Below are 22,472 nucleotides of genomic sequence, written 5' to 3'. Positions count from 1 at the left end.
ATTCATTTATAATATATAGATATATATTATCTATTTATATAAAATAATATCTGGACATATAGACATATACATATGCATGTTTATACATAAATATATGCACACAATAACATACAAAAGAGTGTATAAACCTTTTAAAAGAAATTTATTTTCCGGAAAATTAATTCACCCAGGGTAGTCTGATATAGTCCTGAAAAATCGCCCGCGAAAGAATTAAGGCAACTAAACTAATGAAATGCTAAAAATAAAACAATTGACGATTTTATTGACGATTGTTAAGATTTTGCTTTCCGCCAAGATTTACATTAAGGTGATGGTAAGTAATTGAAGGTTTACTGTATTATTTAAGCAATCGGCCTAAAGATGATAATTACTTCTCTCTGGTTGCTCTGGTTGATATAATATTATTTAACAGTGTAGTGCATAGTTTCTGACCTTTGCCATTGATCACACCTTCAGTTGGACGTTTGCCAAATTTACTAGAAGAAAGTTGGCACATTTCTGTGTTTACTTGTACAAACATATATGTAACATAATCTGCAATTACAGGGAACAGGATGATGTACCAGTCAATACTAGACTATATCTGTTAATATGCTAATATAAGTTTCAATTACAATAATCATGACTTCAGTGTTGTATACTCATCATTACAAGGAGAACTGATCCTGCCAGAACAACCTAATAACTACTTTGTATTGTCTTAGTAGGCTAGTGAGTTTTTATGCCTTATTAAATTTTAAATAAGAAATCATACATAAAATATCTAACATATTGGATTGCTTTTGAACTAGTTTTAAACATTAAATTACTTCTCACACATTTTACATTAAAGAACAAACAAAAGAGATATCCATGATCTTTTTCATCCGGAATTCCAAAGTTGTGGTAAAAAGTATTACTTTGTTTACTATAATTTTGCAAGCTGTTTAACTATTATTTTATAAGTAGGTTATTATTTGTTATTAACAAAAAGTGTCTGTTCATACAGTTTACTGTAATAAAAAATTTTCAATAATTTTCAACAGAAACATTTGATTAAATGATTATGAAATACTTCAAAAGCTAACATGACACTCTCATTGAATGTTACTAACCAGCACCTCATACATACAACTTACCTGTAGCATAGCTGAGTTTGTAGATTCCATAGCTTTTCCTGGCAGCTACCAGTATGTAGTCTCCATAGCACACCAGGCCTTGTGGAGGTTTAGGATGGGTGAAAGTCCACATGACATCCCCAGTGGTGATGTTAAATCTGAAGACTTTCTTTGTCTCATAGTCAGCTACGATGACATCATCTCCATGTCCAGCACATATCGAGACAATGTTATTACTCAAAAGAGGGCAGCTGATGTTACGCAGAGTCTTACCAGTGAGAGAATAAATAATTAGTCTCTTGTTAGGAGGATCAGCAACCACTATATTTCCTGCTGCTACAGTCAGCATGTTACAGTAACTGCCATGATTAGGGTGCTGCCAGGTTGTGATCACTCGTCCTGACAGATTATAGACACTTACTGTGTGAGATTTACTACAAGACAATATGTATAGTCTTTTCTTAAAGAGGCTGATGGACTCAACAAGACCAGAAGTAGAGATGAATAAGTCATGCAGCTTGTAGTTGCTATCAATTCTACTGACTGAACCCATGAGAAATCCTACATATGTAAATCCTTCATGCTGACATACTGACAGAGGCTCTGATGGTAGTTCTATGGATTTGAGTAGAGTTATAGACTCTGGAGGACGGGATAAAGGAACTTGTAGCCGTTGAGGAACTACAGGGTGCTGGTTACTGTTAACTACTATGTCATCAGCTGAAACAATCTTCAACTCGATCTCACGCTTTTCACCTAAAATTAAGATATTTTAATTCCGCATTAGTGTCTAACAATAAAACATTAATTAATATTTAATGACAAACTGACCTGTTTGTCAGTATAAGTAAAGTATTATTAACTTTTAATATATCTTCTACTGACTTACTTAATATGAGTCATTTGCGATATTATAAGGTTTGGGAATTTATTAAAATGGGCAAGCATTATTTTACTTTTTATGTTTAAATGCAATATCACAAAGTTGTATATTGGAATAAGTAGGTTGTATTTTAATTGTTTTCAATTGATGATTGATTTGTAATTTGTTGTACTATCTTTCTCCTTGTCAAACCTATTTATTCAATGCTTTGTTTGTGCTGATGTTCTTAATATTCAATCAATTTAATATATAACTAATTTCTTGCTTATGACAATTAATATATTTATATGTTGAGTGAATTGTGATGAGGTCTAAATAGTTTTGAAAAAAAAAACAATTAAGTTATAGAGTAAATTACATTGTGACCAAAAACTTTGTGCTGCCGATACTTGACATGATATTGTAGCAGCTCAAGGAGTTGTGATCACTATTCTCCATTTCCATTTGATGATGTTTCATCTACAGTAGCAGGCATGTTTACATCTTTTTCCTCCATCTCATTTTAACTATTCCAGAGTGTTAAAATTAGCCAATACAGTCAAACATGGATAACTCGAACTTCAAGGGACCGAGCAAAAGTGTTCGAATTATCAGAGCGTTCAAGTTATCAGAGCACTGTCACAAGTCCATGTATTTACTTATTTATTAGTAGATACATGTACATATGCAAACTATAATATAAATCAAAAGCACAAATGGCTTGTTTCAAATTAAATGCTTCTAATGTAAAGTTTAAAACATTTTTATCAAAAAGTATAGAGATTTTTCTATCACTTGAGATTGGTTTGTTGTTTGAGGTGATGTTATTGCCAGGACGTTTTTTTAGATTGACATTGGCAAAACTTGATCGTTGTTGAAATGCTCAAAAGAAAAGACATCTTTTTCTTTTGAGCGTTTTACCCACGATCAATTTTGCCGACTTTTCTTGAAGTTTATGCAACTTCAAGAAAAAGTTACCAAAGAAAAATCCCTTACTTTACCTGGGATTCGTTAAGAGCAACACTCCGAGGCAGTTCAATCAAAAGTTTTACGAGGTTTAACGGTACATTGTATATCACTCACGCTTTTTGAATGGATACTTATTGAATGTACACACGTATTCTGTGTTTAGGTCAAACGATGAATAGTTTTTTTAGCTAAGACAACGTATACGTTTAATAAAAACAATTTTAAGACGTTTTAAACATTCAACATTCCGACGTTGATTCAACACGGAATCAACGTCGGAAAACTATTCGTCACGGGCTAGCCGGGTCACGCACTCAAGGATTTTCGCCACGCACATACAAAACAACATGCTGTTTTTGTTTTGTATGTGCGTGGCGAAAATCCTTGCGCGCGTGACCCGGCAAGCCCGTGCTATTAATCGTATAGCAGTATAAATCAAATTTGACCAAACCTTTAGAAAAGTCGTTGACAAAATTATTTTGCCGATGGTGGTAATAACAACGCTTATGAATTACGAAAATATGAGGTTTACCTCTATGGCTTTGAATAAAGTGATTTTCTAAAGCGATAACAACCGTTTCGGTAGCCGTTGGGCAAAAAACAGTTCGAATTAACAGTGTTGAGTTCGAGTTATCTATAGCAATTTATCATTACGTGGGAACGGACCAAAGAAACTGTTCGAATTAACCATGTTTTCGAGCTATCCGTGGCCGAGTTATCCATGTTAGACTGTACTTAGTTACATGTAACCCTTAAAGCGGTGAAAATGTTCTTGTTAATGTGACTAAGATTTAAAGGATATTCACCTTACAAGCTGATGTGAGAACACAACTCCAAAATAACCAACAAGTTTACATCTGTATGTAAATAATTTAATTCCCAACACTAATGAACCTTCTGAATAAAAAGGCTCCTGGCATGATAGAAGGTTTGAAAACATGTGATAAAGAATTAAATGATAAAATGGCTCTGGTCATTATGCTGACTCTGTTATACTAAACAACCTGTTACTTATAGCAGTGTCTTGCCTAGAAGTAATCTTTAAAATAGTGAAACAGACAAATATCATGGCTGTACTTAGTTTCACTCTAGCCACTATACCTTACTGATGTACTAACAGTATGGTCCATATTCTAGATGGTCACAAGATACGTGATCATGCCACCAAGAAAGATAGTTGGTTATTTTGTGAAACAATTTTCATAAATCAATTGTGTTTATTAGAAATAACAAGCTTTACCAAGTAAGCTACATGCAACGCAGTACATGAACTAGTTTCTAACAGGATAGAATGTAAAAAGATACATAGAAATATTTGTTTTAAATGAAGGTCATGATTCAAAGAAGAAACATGGATATAGGCAGAGTGACCTGAGTATTAGAAAGAGTGACCTCTAGTGAAACTATATTTTACTTTGTACTCTAGTTATTCTTATACCTGTTTGCTTCAGTTGGAGTTGCCCGTCCACTTCCAATTTAGGCAACTCCTTAACAATGAAGTGGTCCATTTGTTCTTTGAGCTCCTTGAACCCTTTCACAATGGCATCCTAAAATTAAACTGATTGTAACTTGCTGGACTATGATCCAAAGGTTATTTCTCATCCAAAATTGGACCAATAGGTGATAAATGATCATAGATGACGATATATGGTGATAAATGGTGATAAACAATGATAGATGATGATAGATCAGGAGTCTGCAACCTTTTCTATTTAAACAGCCATTTTGACTCGTTTTTCGCAGGCAAGAACACAGTGAGAGCCACAAACCCCTTCGATATCTTTAATTAAAAAAGACATAAATACTACATGTAACATTTTTGTTTAGCTTTTAATGCTTTTATACCAGGTATGCAACATATAACAAAAATGTGTGGCATGTATTATAATTAAACTGCTGAGAAAAAAAATCTCCTTTTCTAAAGAACAATAAAATAGCTAATAATATTTTGATCATAACATAAAATTATGACATTGTTTATAAGTTTACTTTAAAAAAACTGCAACTTCATGCTTAATTCAGCCCTTCTTTTAACAAAACGTTGAACTTAAATTATAACGGCAGCAAACCTGATTCATGCAGCAAGTTTTGCTCAAATTAGCCTTACACATCAGTTCTAAAATGGCCGATTTTTCTCTCATCTCCCTTTGGATATTTTTGAACAAAGGCTGAATTTTTATTCTGAGAGTGTTTTGCAACATTTAACCTTTTTGTTGGCAAATTTCTCCTTACATATTAAGCAAACTGGTGAATCAGTCTCATCAGCATTGAAAGCAAATGAATCAGCCCACGTACAATTAAATGTTCTATTTTCCTCTTTAACTTTTCTTTCTTTAGTATTCCCCATTGTTTGCCTAACTGGGATAAGACAAATCAAGTGTCGTGCCAGCTGGTGTAATTTTGACTGCTTTAATGCCGGATAAATAATGGCGCATTACAAGCGAAAGTGTTTGATTTATCACCATAATTACAATTTATCAATTTATATTACAAATCTAGTAACAAAACCTCCATATTTTTAGGAATTACTCAGCATGTGGTGAAAAAAAGAAGAAAATTCCAAAGAGAGAGGGAGCCACAGTGAGGGATGAAAGAGCCACATGCGGCTCCTGAACCGTGGGTTGCTGACCCCTGTGATAGATGATGATAGATGATGAAAGATGGTGGTAGATGGTGTTAGATGTTGATAGAGGGTGATAGATGGTGATAAATGGTGTTAGATGGTGATAGATGGTGCTGGAGGCTGATGGATGATGATAGATGATGATAGATGGTGATAGTTGGTGATAAACAATGATAGATGATGATAGATGGTGATAGATGGTAATAAACAATAATATATGATGATAGTTGGTGATAGATGATGATAAACAATGATATATGATGATAGTTGGTGATAGATGATGATAGATGATGGAAGATGGTGATTGATAGTGTTAGACGATGATAGAGGGTGATATATGGTGATGAACGGTAAATGATGGTAATGAATAGTGTTAGATAGTGATAGGCGGTGGTAAATGGAGGTAGATGGCAAGAGATGGCGATAGATGGAAATATATGGCAATAGATAGTGATAGGTTGTGACAGATGGTGATAGATTGTCATAGATCGACATGATGGAATTCACTTACAGCTGGAGAATGTTTAATTTTCGTTTCCAACATTTCTCTCTGATTTCTAAGACTTCGCCACTTGTCAAGAACAACGTCTTCCAAAAAGTCAGTAATTTGTACTTTAGATGTCTGCCGGTTCTCAAGCACCTTTTTCTCTATTTCATCATACTGTTCCATCAGTGAGTTTATCTGCAGTTATTATCAACTTCGATACATCACAACAAATTTAGTCATTACTCAGTTACAGCATATTCAGAGAGTGTTGAGTCACACGAGCATTACCGGATCAAATGTTTATTCAAAAGAGTAGTAAATATACTCAATACTCAATGCCAAGTGGTTTCTAAAATTATATCTATCTACAGAAGAACTTGGCCCTAGAATATTTTCAGTATACTCTGATTAAACTGAGTTAGCTCAGGCTCTCTTTCTGATCTTACATTACATGCATTAGTTACTCTTCCACGTTTGCAACCTTTCATCTGCCTACTAGTTCCAACCCTGCTTTGTTAAAAACTTTGGCAAGTCTACTAGTTAAATGGTTAGCTCACACTCATCAATTTGATTGTTGTTCTGATACTTTGCTTCTGATCTCAAGAAAAGATCTGTTAGCGACTTGAACGAAAAAGCTAGGAGAATGTTGCATGTCATGGTGCCCACTTCTTTCGTTGTTTGTAGTATAGAAACGGGCGCCAAAATCATCCTTTGTGTTGTCTAGGTGTTAGCTACCTTCTCTAGCGTTAAAGCCAAGAAGAGTCTTGTCATCTTGATGACCCTCTTTCCTGTTCTTTTCTGGCAGTAAATTGTGTTTACATTCAAGAACTGCAGTCTTCCAAACTGAGTCCATCCTTATGCTAGATGCCCGGCATGTGCTGGCCGGCTTGATCACAAAACATCAGCTATTTTAAATTCCAACTGTTTTATAACAAAATATTCCAGCCATTTAGTTTCTCGTGAACTTTGAGGAGAGTCGTTTCATCAAGAATGTTAAGGTGGCTGGTTTTTATTTTTAAATCATCATATCTGGTTGCCCTCAATATTTGCTGGATCAAGCTGAGTGTAACTTGCTACCACTTTTAAAACAGCTTCAATGTGCTCATGGGTGTCTACCTTGCTTATTTATGGTAGATGTGTCTCATTGTTCCTTGGTAAGTGTATCCAGCATGTAAAAATGTTTTGCATCAAAGAATCTAAGTAGTGGCTCTTCTTGCTGTAGTATAAATCATGAATATTTGTAATCAGGTACAGCATAATCTCGAGCTCGCTGTAAAATGGTTATCACTGAAAGAAAAACAGTCTAATTCATTATCTGTGTTAGCCTTCAATGTGTCACTCCGAAGGCATTTTGTTCTAGTGGCCAAGAGACAGATATGCTTACCAGCGTTTTCACAGCCTATGCTGTCTTTGGGTTTTGCCAGACTGGTTCAGCTAGAACACCTCAGACATTTCTTTATAACTTCAGAAATCCAGTAAGAAAATTCAATGGCTTCTCTACCTTGATTTAATGCTTCCTCATGCAGTTTCATGTTTACAATTTGTTGGGGAATGAAACTCATGATGATTTTGTTTTTCAACAGCTTTTCCAGCTAGATTAGCCTGGTCCCTATCATCTTGAGTTATTTCATGTCTTAATGATGGCATGCACCTGGCCTGTCTCCTCTTGAAAGATGTGGTAAGCTCTGAGGAAGCTTTCGTTTTGTATGAAAGACTGGGTTGCCATTTGACCAAGTACATCTAGGTAGTTCAGGCCTTCATGACCAGATAAAAGGCTAAATGATTTTGACTTTCAGTTTTAGATTGTCTCCCTTTATTCAGCATTGGATGCTAGCTTTACACAGACACAGGGGGCATAAAGGAGTAAATGTTCATTGTCTTTCTAAGACATTTTTTGTTTGCTTGTCTGAGTGTGCCGTGCATAATCATTAAACCTTTCTTTAATACATGAGATGGTTACACTCCAACTGCTTTTGCAGTTTTAGCTCTCTCTCCAGCAATATCACGTTTGCCTTTTCTTCATTCTTGAAGTATGACATGATCAGGTACACGTTCATCATTTTTTATAGAAGCATATTCAAATCATCTTTGCCGCTTACCAACAGCAGTTCCATGTTTAAGTCTTGTAGCACTCTGTTGATTATCTAGCAGTTGACCTATCAGCAGGCATTCAAATAGACTCGTTCAATCCATGGGCTGCTGCACTGAAAGCCCGAGGTAATAGCATATTGTACCGTCAAGTGTGTTGCTCCCATTGGAACTGCAGCGTCAGGCAGGGTGAAGTCATCCAGCTATGTATAACCGCAGAAAGTAGTATGTGAGCACCAAAACCTACCTGTTGCCCTTAGGGTTATCAAAAGTAGACCGAATAAATCCATGCCACATTTTGGCAAATGTGATTGTTGTACAGCCTTTGTTGTCTGCCAGCCATATTGACGTGACTGCGCTTAGTGCTCTGGCATACCTCAGAACCTTTTGCTTGCTTCCAAACCGTTGCTGTCCAGTTATGTCAGTATCAAGTTAGCTAGATGTAGTCAATCAAGACGGTGGGCAAGGCTGTTCTTTGAACATATGGTGAATTCTGGCAGGGCAGTTGGGCACACTGGACACCACTTTAAAATGGTATAACGGAAAAGCTGGGCTTCTAGTACCCCAGCTATCCAAATCAGCAAAAAAACTCCAAGCTCCACTTGATGTGCCAGGAAGTATAAATACTCTGTCAAGTTTTTCAGTGATAAAGCATTTTTGTCAATGGGTTCGTTCTCCAGCAAAACCACCAAAGAAAAGTGTGATCTATTTGTAAAAAAATAAATATTAGTCATGCATGTATGGCGTGAAGTGTTTTGTTGCTATAATCTAAACGGCTCGACTTGTTTAGATGTTGGACTTAAAACCTTATGTAGCTTTTTACGTCTCTGGCACCAGCCTTTTCCTTACCACTTCTACATTATCTGGTTTGATTGATACTCCATTACCCCATACTTCTAAGTGTACAGGCACCCCTCTATGTAAACAGCATTTCTTCATTGCTACCTGTTGCATAAGTGCTTTGTCACAACCGGTGCTTTGTCGCGACTGGTTGGCTGGCTTCCTTCGTCTGTATATATTCTGACAATATGCTAATGTTGAGGGTTGGGATTGCTCCGTCAAGTTGAGGGCCTCCTGAACACCTGACTAGTTTTATTTTGACTCCGACTCTGATTAGTACCCTCACAGCAAATACATGTAGATAGCTCTGTTTTAAACAGTATCATAAGTTTTTACACTGTTTTGACTTTCCTTTGCTACCAAAAAATGTTTATACAAACTTATAAAATTGAAATGGATGATTGGCTGCTCAAATCTCAGGAAAAATGTGGAACAAGACAATATTCTCACCAATTGTGCTCACTAAAAACACTAGATCTAGTTTTGTCAAACCTTCCAACAGGCTCTAGCTTTCAGTTTGCTATAGCTTGTCCACACAATCCCTGGCAACCTGTCCAAAGCTTGTTTGTTCAAGCAGGTGCATTCACAGCAGTATCTTTCGCAGCAGTTGCATTTGCCATGCAGTTGGTATCTAACAAGGACTGCACAGGACAGCTCACTTGTTTTCTCAAAAAACACTTAGCTTCTGGAATGAAGTTGACTAAGGGCCTGCACCCTCGGCTTACCAGTATATCTCTATATTGTAATGGAGCAAAGTAATTCAGCTAAGAAAAATTTGAAGTCCTCAGTTTCTGGTCAACCCTGCATGAATTCATCTATTTTACTGGATGTATAAGCTATGATACAACTGGTAGCTAGCATTAGTATTATGGCCTGCTGTCATTTAACTGCACCGGTTTACTGTGCACGTTTCCTCTACAAATGCATCAGAGTGATGACATTGGCTAGCTAGCTCCTATGGTATGACCGACCTGCTCTAAGATCCTCATTACCTTCTGGGCCAGTTGTTAGTTCATTGTACAAGTTGCTATAACATAATGCTATTTGTTTCTGCAGCAGTCTGTTGGTGCGCTGCTTTTTAGTTCACGACCTTGGCAGAGGTGTCAATGTTCTGTTGTTCCACTCTTACCTGTAGGTACTCATTGGCAGCCATTACAGCATCTGTCACCAAGGGATGGGTACCACCAATAAGTTACGCGGCAGATAGGGATTTTTGAGAAGGTTGAAAACTCTTCCATAGTCGTGTTGGCTTAATTGGGATTTGGCATGTCTCGATAGACAATGTGGACTAGGTTTTTGATCTCAATGTCGGGCATCTAGATGAAAACCTCATCACTCTGTCTCATCAAGTTGAGGCAGCTTTGGGGTTGTTTTTGAGAGAGGCTGAGCCTAGATTGTAGTGCGCCAAAGATGACACCTGAAGCTTAACCGCACATCTTGGCCTCTTTCTTCAACGTTTTTTTCTTTAGCATGGTGGCTTACTCTGTCTATCGAATGGCATTTGCTACTTTCTGAGGTCAAGAAATAAGTTACTCAACATTGTTAATATGGGTTTAATAAAGAACCCTGAATTGATGCATTTAACATTCACAAATGGGGATTCAGTATCACTCATTTTAGGGTTTTAACCCATTGGTCAGTGCACAGGTTGGTGCTTTTGGCACAGCTGTTAACCATGTTTTTAGTTGTCAGCTTTGTAATTTGTACCCATCAGTTTTAACCTCATTTACAAACAGACCAGCATAAGGCAGTATAAATCAGTGTAAAGCAAAACATAAATAGCCAAATCCAATCAGTTTACAGTACAGGTGTCAACTCATGACTCATACAGGTTAATAAGTAGAGCTAACACTGATGATGGCTATTACACTTGCGACAGGCTTGCACCACCATGATAATTGTGTATTATCAATATCAAAACTTATTATTAATACACAATTGGTGTGAGGCAAATTCTATCTTTCAGATTATTGAAGGTGTCAGTCTAAAAAGACCTGGTGACCATTTCTGTAACCATATTGAATGTTGGACAACACTCCAGATTGATAATATTCACCTGTACAGCTCGTTTGACATAATGGTATTTAATGTCAATATATTAGGTTTTACTATGATTGATAGGATTAGCAGCAAGGAACTTGCCAGGGTGTTCTAATTGTCCTCATGTATAGTTGTAGGAGTTTCTGATTTTTCATCTAGGTCATTTACAACTTGCTCATCCAACACACACTTTTTGAGTTACAACACTCAATGCAATGTACTATGCTTTAGCAGTGGATAAAGCATTAACAGTTTGCTTCTTGCTGTTACGTGAGACTGTACTATTGCTCAGTAAAAAGAACATAGCTAGGCATAGATTTTCACTCATTCAAGTCTCCAGTACAGTCTGCATCACAGAAAGCTATCAAAGCTTCTCTTTCTGTAGCGACATCACTATATCTCAGCTCAACCTTAATGGTACCTTTGAGACGACGCATGATTTTTTTTTACGCAGCCCGTTGTATGTTCGTATAAGCAGACTTGCAATTTTTCATTCGATATGTCATCATGACATCTTTTAAGTAGCGTTATTGGCCAATGTGGACATGGTTACTTTTCTCAATTCGCACCATTTTTATTCCCAAAAAAGGGTGAGACTGTTCCATGTTCTCAGTGTTAAAATAGCTGCTGAACTAGTCCTTGATGATTTTAATTGCTGACTCCTCTTTGCCGCAATCATCAAATCATGCACATAGATTGCAAGATACATATGTCCATTTCAGTTTTTATATAGATGCATGGAACAGGGCATGACTGATTGAATCCCATCTTGACAAGCTTCTCATCCATTGCAGCATTCCAGCATGGTCAAAAGTTGCTTCAACCCATATAGGGTCTGTTTCGATTTGCGCACCATATGTTCTTTCCCACTTTTTACACAGCCAACAGGTTGTTTGAAGAAAAACTTCTTTTAAAACACTATTTAAAAAAGCAGTAACAACATCCATTTGATGCAGTCTGAGTTTGTATTTTCCAGCGAGATTGAGGAGTGCCCTGAAAAATTCAAATCTGACCACAGGGCTGAACATTTGATAATAATCCTTTCCAAACTTTTGTGAAAACCCTCTTGTAAAAGGCTCGCTTTGTATCTATTTGTATTTTCTTATGCATCCGACTTACTTTGGATATATTTTACCTCCTACAAGTTTCTTAGAGCTGGCAGCTTAGCAAGTTCCATATATTTTTGGTATCTAGCAACGTCATCGCATAGTGTAAAGCTTGTAACTACTTATCTTTTTTCTCCTCTCACAGCTTCATGGTAAGCTTTTTGCCCAAGTTTTTTGTCGGCACATGAATCATAGAACTCTAATCATAGAACTCTGTCTGCTTCTTTTGTCCTTACTAGATGTTCTCAGATCATCACTTTGCTTTGCACCTGTATTCTGCAACTTGCTGTTCTTTTCATCAAATGATACTTTTATGACACTTTCTTTTGACTCCCTTCTCTTTCCGCAGATGCCTATTAGTAGTGAAGGCAAGCTGCATCAAATTTCACATATCTACTATAGACGACTTTCCTTTTTATCTGATCTTACAATCAATACCTCTGGACTCGAGACCCATAATGTGAATGCATTTTATAGTTTGACTTGTTGTTTAACTCTTTCATTCTTAGACATATGGGTATACGCTGCACATCCGAAACGCCTCAAGTGACCGACTGTTTGCTTCCATCCGCTTTCCGCTTTAGAAAAAGCTATCATACTTCATCAGCTTGAACCTCAATTATGGACAGACCAGACAAAGGCAGTACACATCACTGTAAAGCAAAACCTAAATAGCCACAACTAATCAGGTTACAGCACAGGTGTCAAATTATGACTCATGCAGGTTAATAGATAGAGCAAACAGTGATAACAGTCTTGCCGCATCGTGACAGGTATTTGGCCAACATGCTTATTGTATATGAACAATCTCAACACACCTTTTCTTGCCTACGCGGTATAAAGCGCTAAGCTGCTGCATTTAACACTGGACGGGTCTTGTTGTACTTCCTGCAGGTGAGCTTGTTTAATCCTTACGTTTTCTGGTGAGACTCATTCAGTTACTGAGCAGCTACTTTTATTGCAATCAGTACTAAACCTGTAAACTTAAATCTTAAATGTAAATCTTGCCATTTTGCAGGCAAGATTTACACGCTGCCATATTTAAGGTGGTATCAGTCATCTACAAAGATTCACCTGTCTTTTTTCAAGCAATTTTTTGGTTTTTTTTCTGGGTGTCTGCTGGTACCGCTTTTAACCCTTTAGCGACGCTCGGCTTACGGCTTGGAAAGTACCAGCGGACGGGGGCAATTACGAGGGCGATTTGACCCTTCGACATGACTGCATAAAAACTGCAGTAACTTACATCACAACTGCGGTAGTGGCATAAATCAACATGCATGAGAAAGCTGAGAAATTACTCTACAAGCTCATTGTTTTTGCATGCAATTAGCTTGCAAATGCTTTCCAGCAAACGTGTCCATTTGTTAAAGAGATGATTGTTTTATTTTCATGTGCCAACTTCCATTGCATTTTCCAAATTGATACGAATAATCGACAATGTTGTACAAATACTACTTGCAAGGATTCATAGGTTCACAACAGTTTGCAGAAAAAATTGGTTGTCTAAGGGCTTTGAAAGTTAAGTTATGAGCTCCGATACATTACGGGAGCGCCCCTCGAAATTCTCAGTGCGCGACCTATAAGACAAGCAAAAATTGAAGGCCTGACACGGCCGCCTAAAAATCGCAATAACTTGCATGCAAATTGACATGGAGCTATAAATTAATATGCATTGGACAGCTTAGAAATTTCTCAACAGGCAGCCAATAATTTCCTGGAAATAGTCTGTGATTATTTTTGACAAATTATTAATTTGTCCAAGTTTTCACTTCTTTTTCCATAAAATATCGATAACAAATACATTTTTAAAAGCAATAACTCTGTGAAAATGATTTATAATAAGCATCTGCACAGTGTCATATGTTTGCAAGAGTTTGCAAAAAAAATTTGTTTAAGTGCATTAAAAGTAGAATTAGGAGCTTCGGTGCATTGCGGGTGAAGACCTTCAAAATGCTCATGACGCCATGTCGATAACCCTGCAACAGTTGCCCGACAAGGCAGCTCAAACCTTGCTATAACTCTCGTGAAATTTGGCATAAAGCTGCAAATGAATATGCATCTGAAAGCTGAGATATTTTTCTATACAGACTGAGATTGTTTCCTCCAGACAGCTTGTGAAAACTTAGCATCTTGAGATCTATATGTTTGCAGTTATGATTTTTTGCATTCAATTTATTATTATGTATTTCTTGAAGCTATATATGTATCAATTTTGCATATCAACTCATTGCACAGACTCATATGCGCTGCAGCAAAGATTAACTGTTTGTGTACAAGAAGAATGGAGTGGTGGGCCTGTATTCACACATTTGGTGAAGCAGCAACAGACAAGAAGCAACATTTATTATGAACAGACACAGCAAATCATGGAGAAAGCAATCTGCTACATTGCAGAACATGTGAACTGAACTCTCTTGATTAGTTGGCTGCCCTGAAAAGGGCAATGGACAACAAATACAACATATCAAAGCAATGCAGAACAAATACAACATATCAATGCAATGCAGAACAAATACAATAGACTAGATGACATTTCAGCAAATGTATGTACAAAAGCTAAAAATACAAAGCAATGAAACAGTTGCCAAAACTAAATAAATTACAATTTGTAAAGAAATTTATCTAGCATGGTAGGGAATAAAACATGACTCGCACAAAGATACTCCACATGCTAGGCATCTAAATTTAGTTTCGCTTCGTTTATGGGTGCCGCCATCATTTCGCCTTGAGCAGCACTTACAAACTCTATATTTTGGTTTTCTATTTTTTCCTGGACTATTTAGCACTAGTCGATGAGGGGAAGAAGTTGAAGCGCAGGAACTAGTGTATTTGCGGCAAGATCCAGTGTATTCAAATATCTGTTCAATTTATTTTTTTCGAAACTCTAGGTCAGTTATTTTACAACCGCTATGTATTTTATAAACTATGACTGCATTATACACACAAATATCTAATAAGTGAAAAAATAATTTTTTGTACCATTTCATGGTTTTACGCGCAGCGTTATAATAATGCAAGTTTTGATCTGACTTGTCCACTCCCCCCATGTATTTGTTGTAATCCAAAATAGCAGCTGGTTTGCAAATTTTACCCCTTTATAATTTACTTTGCCTGTATCTACGACTTTCAAGTTTTTATGCATAGTTGAAATTACACAAATAAATTTTTTATCTCTCCAACAGCCAACCATACTATCACCATTAGAAAAACTCGTTGTTTCACCTTTTTTAATAGTTTTTCCATTACATAATTTTAAATCTTTAGGAACACCTTTTCTGTTTGGACGCAGAGTTCCGCAAACATGAGTGTTATTTTTTATAAGTTCAGCAGCTAACTCTGGCGAATTATAATAATTGTCCATATATAAGAAACGACCTGTATTCAGCAAACCATTCATTAATTTCATTACTATATTGTGGGTGACTCCTCTGCCGGTACCTTCAGCTTGCTCTCGCTCATCACCTATGTACACAGACAGCTTGTGCACGTAGCCAGAGACAGCATCGCAGAGAGCAAATATCTTAATTCCAAATCTGGATCTTTTAGATGGAATATACTGTTTGAAGCTAAGCCGTCCTTTCCAAGCCAGCAAGCTTTCATCTAAAGATATAAATTTACCTGGCAGTAAAGCAGAAGATAACCGCTCACATATCATGGATAACACATTGCCTAGCTTGAACAATTTATTGCCAGCAGGGTTTTCCGAGTTGTCAGTGAAATGTAAACAGTTTAAAATCGTTAAAAACCTGTCTCTAGAAATTATTTTCCCAAATATTGACGTAGATAAATGGGGACGGGTAGACCAGTAAGATTTTAGAGTAGGCTTTTTAACAATACCCATGAGCAAACTAAACCAAAAACTCGCCAAATATCTTTGTCATCGACAGGCTCCCAGGCATCGCGATGTTTTTGAAGGCCATATCTATTTGTTTTGTTAACTATTACATTCATGATGGCCGATGTGATCAAAAGTTTCAAATAATTAAGAATACTTATCTGTCCAGGAATTCGACTTTTTACTCCTGCCAAGCTTTCATCAAAATGCAAATCTTTGGGTTTTAAGTCGGCTCCTCTTTGAAAGCCGTAAATACTCCCTGTTTCATCGCCGGCCGTTTCACTCTCATTTTCGCTATCAGATTCACTCTGTTGATCTTCTATTTCACATGCATCATCTTCCCCACTTTCTTCTGACCTGATATCCTCTTCCTCACTTTCGAACCAGTTGATGTCTTCATCTAAACGTACTTTTTGGCTGAGCTGGAACAATCGCGTCCGTCCATGTTGACTAGCTTTCCAAAAAGGAAGAGCAATTTTTTGCAACGTGTTCTTCTTGCACATGCGTATTAGGGATTACTTTTCAGTCTCAAAACATTACTACAAAACCTACTGAAATTGATGAAATAATTAATTTTATTTTTAAACGCTATTTTCTTAAAAAATAAAATGTTTTAAAAAAGGTCTATCGTAGACTGATTTCTAACGGGCTTTCACGTGATTCGGCCTCTGAGACATTGCCCGGTTGACGGGCTTTCACGTGATTCGTCCCTAAAGAGTTAAGCAATTGTTTGGAATTTAATTTTGAACAAGTCTTTAGTGTGGAATCAGGAATCAAGAACAATTTTCACTGCTCCCACTAATTTCAATTGAACTTGACAAAATTACTCCACAACATAATACGCTAAACTTCAATCTACAATAAGCTTGTGTTTTATTTATATTTGTACGCATGATAGATGTGCGTGTTTGCATGAAACTAAATGTAGCAGTCACACATATATAACAAGGTGCAAATAAGCTGTGCCCTTTCCTTTCTCTATCTTGCAGGTATCCTTTTACACTGGTTTGACTGTGCCATTTTTCCCGTTAGTCAAGCCGTTTATTCGGAAGACGGCAGGTTCGACCTGAGTTGAATCGATCTGAGACCAGAGTCAGTTTGCGACACTCTAAGCATGCCGCTAAGCCAACACACATTAGAACATATTTGTGTCCACAGTTACTGAAATATAACAAGGGTATGTCACCCTTAGCCACAGCAGAGATGACAAACATATTTGTGCTCACATGAAAAAAGTGCTTGCTGGACCAACTGGCATAGCAGGAATATTTGCTAGACACTAAGAAAATTCTAAAGAAAGCCAATAGCTCAATCCGACAGAGGCAAACAAGCTTTTGGCAAAAGGACTGATAGGAGACAACAATCTATGCCCCTAAAGAATATGTGTAAATAGGGAATAATGTATGAAGGGGAGAAGACAACCGGAAGCTGCAAAACCAATCTATTGGGCCCTACCTGGTTATCGGAGCCTGGTTCAGTCATGTGTATTTGAAAGAATGACAAGGACAGTCTGAAATGCAAAGTAAGGGTCAGTGAAAGCCTAATAGAAGCTGTCTAAAAATATGGGCCAAGCGTGGACCAAAATGGAAAAGAAGGGATACCCAATCAAAAAAGGGGCTAAGCCAGAAAAGATAATGAAGATGTATTATTGCAGTAAAAGCAGAATGTTCAATGCCTTTAGAAATGGGCCATGAGATCAGAAGTACACCGAGAGAAACTGGCCAGGGCGGAGCAATAAAATTTCAAAGAAACAACCTTGGCATCCTAGACCCTTCAGCACAACCATGGGACTTTCGCCTACTATATGCGATAACCCTAAGCAATCTCTATAAAGTGTCATGACTCCTACTTTTCCAACTACAGCCTTTCTATGCTGTCGATATGGAGACCTAGCAGCAAGGTAAGCCTAATAACTTCTTAGAAGAGATGCATAAGCAGATGGCTCCGGACTTAGCATTTGGATGTTCACTTAGACTTGGACAAGAGGTCTGAAGCCATGTGTCATTGCATGTTTGCATCTAACTCAGAAAAGGCGGTTCGGTCTTCACCAAAAACAGGAAAACCTGAGATGTGGAAGGTTAATAACAGGCTGGTTCTTAGAGCACTATCAAACCTGCTCACAAAGTAGGAATTACTCATGCTAGACTACGCCTAGTTCCTTAACTCTAATCATTAGCTGTCATCATAATTTACATGTGACAGCCTTTGAAAGCAGGAACCACTGGCCAAGCTAGCCAACTCTTGCAAGCTTGCTTCAAGCTGCTCAAAATGCACAATGGTTGTGGCTGGACAGAAAAAGTTAAGCCGTTGGCTCTACTCACAACCGGCAAGGCAGGACCATCCTTAGACCTCCACCAGCCACCCAACTTGAACCAAAAAAGCAGCAGTAAAAAGGAATACACACCTCCCAGATCAGCTAACTTTCCACTGAAGCTAAGTCCACTACAAAGCCACTTGTCCGAACTTAATAGGAAAAAAGCCCAACATGAACTCCATACTGTTGTTGCCCTATTAAAAAAGAATTCAGACCACCCAAGTAAGAACCAAACTACCCAACCAATGACCACCTTGTCGGCATTTTTGGATGCTCATCAGTCAAACGCATCCTCTGAAACCTGCCACAAATAAATTTTGATCAGCTCTTGACTTACAGCCACCTTTTTACAAAGGCAGCCAGACTACAGTCAACATTGCACCGCGTCTGGCACTAAGCCTCCAGAACAAGGCGATCTGTTTGGATGAAGATTTGGACTAGGAACATAAAGCATGGGGCTTGGCAACACCTTTTGTAGTATCAGCAGGTAGCACCTCCCGAGTACATATTGAATTATCTTTGAGCCTTTAATGCTGAAATAGTGTAAAACACCTTACCCAATCCTCCAGGCGATTGACAATTTGGCCAATCAACCAGCCTGAACACCGACCAGCCTGCACAAAAACAGTTTCGTGTAGCTAAGTAGAGAAAGAGATGCCTTATCTGGCGGAGCAAAGGAAGGACTGACTTTGCCAAGAATATGTCTAGTTGGCCACAAAACAGAGCTGAGAGGACTGGCTAACTATTGTGCTAGCACAGACAAAAAGGACGGAGCCTATTCCGTGTATAAGAAAACCACCTGACACCAAGAAGAGAGAGCAAAGTGAACTTCACAATAGATAGTTGATTATATATGCACAATCTTGACTGCATTATAGTCATTATTAAATAAATAAAATTTAGTTATTTAGATATTGACTTTAGTTATTAATATATACTTTATATTCAACCAAAGCAGATTGCTCTAAGAGGAGCTGTATTGGGTAGTGAAACGAACCATTTACAAAATTCAGTTCAATATATGAAAGAATGTACTGATAGTTAGTATTGATGTTTACTATTCATAACCATTACCATGATGTTAATAATTGAAATATTTATTTTTAAAAGGAATGGTCTGGACAACTAGGCTTTCGCACCTTAAACCCCTTTGAATATGACATCTTCTACATTCAACCTGTTTTGCTTGTTTAGTAGGTTTTTAAAAATGATTGTTGGTCGTTCAAGTCTGCATTAAAATGGTGTTATATATTTTCTTGTAGGCAGTCTTCTACATTCTTAACAACATACCACTCATATTACTTGTTTTACACTAGAAATATTGCTTCAAAAAATGAAAAAAGTGGACATGCAAGTTTAATTCCAGAGCGCATACCGCTCGTATATCTAGGTACAATTGAACTAAATTGTTCCGAGTTAATATGTGATATACGAACATGGTAGCCTGAATATTAAATTATTATTAATAGAACCAAAATCAGAGCACTTCAAAGGTTCTATCCAACAAATCATAAGCTGCTGTTAGTCACTGACCTGCTCATCTCTCTTCTTATGAATCATATTTAGCATATCTTCAGTCTGACTGTCATATTCAGAGACCAACTTAGATATTCGTTTGAACAGCGCTTCAAACTGCTCATCTCTAGCTGAACTCTCAGCAGATATCGTGCCTGTAAGAAGTGCTGAAGCCAAATCTTCCAACTGCACTAGAGAATGCAGGGACCCTGAATCAAATTACTGTTCATTATCATCAATTGTATCTTACAACTAACCAGTGTTACATATCAAACTGCTATAAATAGAGCGATAATCATCCTTGGTCAATTATCAGTTTAAACATTTTCACCATGAGGGGGTACAGATGGTAATTAATCAAGGTGGAAACTTCTTCAACAACGTGTTACAACATTTTTTACGTAACACACATCAGAGTAGGTCCTAGTAGAAATGCTTGATTAAGGTTGAAAAAGTTGATAAAAATAGTGACACAAATTTTGTTTCAGGATAACTGTTCGGCACAAAATAATTAAAAAGGTAATTTTTAAAGTTTACACACCTTGATCACATGCTGGTAAGTCAGAAACACACTTCAGGCAGCTGAGCACATGGCAGACTCGACATCCAAGAATATATTGTTGGTCTTTATGCTTAGGGCAGCTGCTGACTTTAGCTTTTTGTTGTTGAGTCAGGTACTCAAGTATTGTTATCTTGTCATGTTCGTCAAGTGCGTCATCATGGGACTAAAATATCAGAGCTACAGTATTTGAGGTTTTTGGATAAGACCTTTTTCATTTCAGTATGTAGCAAAACATCCCCAAGTAAAATATCGACAGGATAGCAATCTAATCTATAGTAGAAGAGACTACGGATGGCATTTGTTGTTTGGAAAGGTATTGTCGACTATCGTTGGTGTTTTCCCACTGATGGCGATAGCTGTCGAATTATCAATAAGCAGGCAGAGTTCACCGATAGTTATAACCTGACTTGGCAGCTGGTAAAACTATAGAATTATTGAGAAGATAACTCCTAATTCACAAAACAATTTAATGCCATATTTTTGCACAGATGACTACATGTGCCTGAAAAAATTGAGAATTGTGGAAAGGGATGGGAAAAAGAAAAGCTGCAAAAGAAAATCTGCAGAAAAAAACAATAAAAACTATATGCGAAACTATCGGATTATATTATTTTTTATTTTTTGATAACGATATATGTTTTTGATGTTTTGATAGTCGGTAGTTGTCTTCTCGATTCATATCGAGAAAATAACTACCGAATATCGTGGTCGACTATCGAGCTATCGTGCAACCCTAGAATAGACCATTTAACTCTAAGTTTGACAACATTTTATTATGATGAGGTCCTATAATAATATTAGGACTATAATAATACAATAATACTTTTATAATATACACTAGCAACTTCACACAGAACCACCGATCACAGCATATTCAAATTATTATATAAAGGCCTAAAAAGGGAACACTATAGTACCTCCAAATGAGCAGGGCAGAACTTCTTAGAGCAGTAAGTACAATAGCTGATAGCTTTCTGTCTTGGTGAGCTCTTCTTTAGACAAACATCACAGAGTGTCTTATCTGTACCCAAGTCGTATGCTGGGAGACTGTTTGGAGGCATCTCAAACACTTGACTTCAAGTAAAATGAGTTGTAAAAACCATCTATTGGTTCCATGAGAAACGCTGTGGTAGGTGATGCATTTTATGCCTTATACAATAACAGGCGATTCAGTCTTTGAGCTTTTAATAACAGATGATACACTCATCGAGTTGTCCATTAATTTGTGATTCATTCTATGGGTCATATCGTAGATTTACACGATGATTTTTACAGTGATTAATGATACACTCTACGAATCATACAACAACTGGTGACTTACTCTATGAATTGGAAAGTAATTGGTGATACACTCTATGAGTCATGCAATAACGGGTGATTCAGTTTATGAGTTGTACAGTAATTAGTGATACACTCCAGGTGTGGTAAAATGATTGGTAAATCTCTTTATAACTTTGCGTAGTTATAGCAGATCAATATACATTCTGTTAAACAATGACATGTATTAGAGGTGAACATACAGAGAGACATTTTCCAGCTTTAAAGTTTTTCAGTTTTCTCCTCAAAACTTTGAAAATAACACAATAGAAATAACTAATAGCTGTATAAGGCTAATAGTGGTTTTTTTTTTGTTTAACACAACCTTGATACTTTGATGTATGTGAAAAACTTGTATACATTTACGGTCAAATATGATTGATTAGTTTTAGGCTAAAACCGTGGCTAGATGTTTCTCAGTGTTTGTGCGAAATGCAATGCGTAAAAGTTTTTTCAGCTGAAAAAAAAGATATAGTGTTGAGGTCAGAAAACATGTAGAATATATTGAACAGCTTCTTATAATCGATGCAACAATCACCGCGCCCCTGGTCAAGCAAATGATGCAAATCATTTTGTTTCCATGTAATTAATGTTAGTTGGTTTTCATGTGTTATAAGGGTGGTAGTTTACTTCACTTGTTCTTAAATATACGTATATTTTCCGCTTTATGTAGATAAAGCTACAGCTTTTGATATTTTCTAATCTGAACCAGATATTCCAACATTAATTTACTGTAAATCCTGTACTTCAATGTCATCTTTAATTCAAGATAACTTCTGTTTAACCTCAACTATAGGTAAAGGGTTGAAGAATAGAG

General features: G+C 37.0%; 1 protein-coding gene across 1 annotated transcript in view; it reads right to left on the bottom strand.

Moving 5' to 3' along the window:
* The window catches only part of LOC137402317 (uncharacterized), a 41,917-nt gene that overhangs the window by 7,958 nt on the left and 11,487 nt on the right, over window positions 1-22,472 (bottom strand). The window contains exons 3-9 of the mRNA XM_068088815.1: window positions 21,256-21,412; window positions 20,318-20,501; window positions 19,795-19,985; window positions 6,063-6,233; window positions 4,367-4,475; window positions 1,119-1,853; window positions 433-534 (exon numbers count right to left, since the gene is read on the bottom strand). Of these exons, the coding sequence (XP_067944916.1) occupies window positions 433-534; window positions 1,119-1,853; window positions 4,367-4,475; window positions 6,063-6,233; window positions 19,795-19,985; window positions 20,318-20,501; window positions 21,256-21,412 (1,649 nt within the window). The remainder of the gene's footprint in view (window positions 1-432; window positions 535-1,118; window positions 1,854-4,366; window positions 4,476-6,062; window positions 6,234-19,794; window positions 19,986-20,317; window positions 20,502-21,255; window positions 21,413-22,472) is intronic.

Source organism: Watersipora subatra, chromosome 8, assembly GCF_963576615.1.
Source record: "Watersipora subatra chromosome 8, tzWatSuba1.1, whole genome shotgun sequence".
NCBI lineage: Eukaryota > Metazoa > Bryozoa > Gymnolaemata > Cheilostomatida > Watersiporidae > Watersipora > Watersipora subatra.
This window is presented reverse-complemented; position numbering and strand designations above follow the sequence as displayed.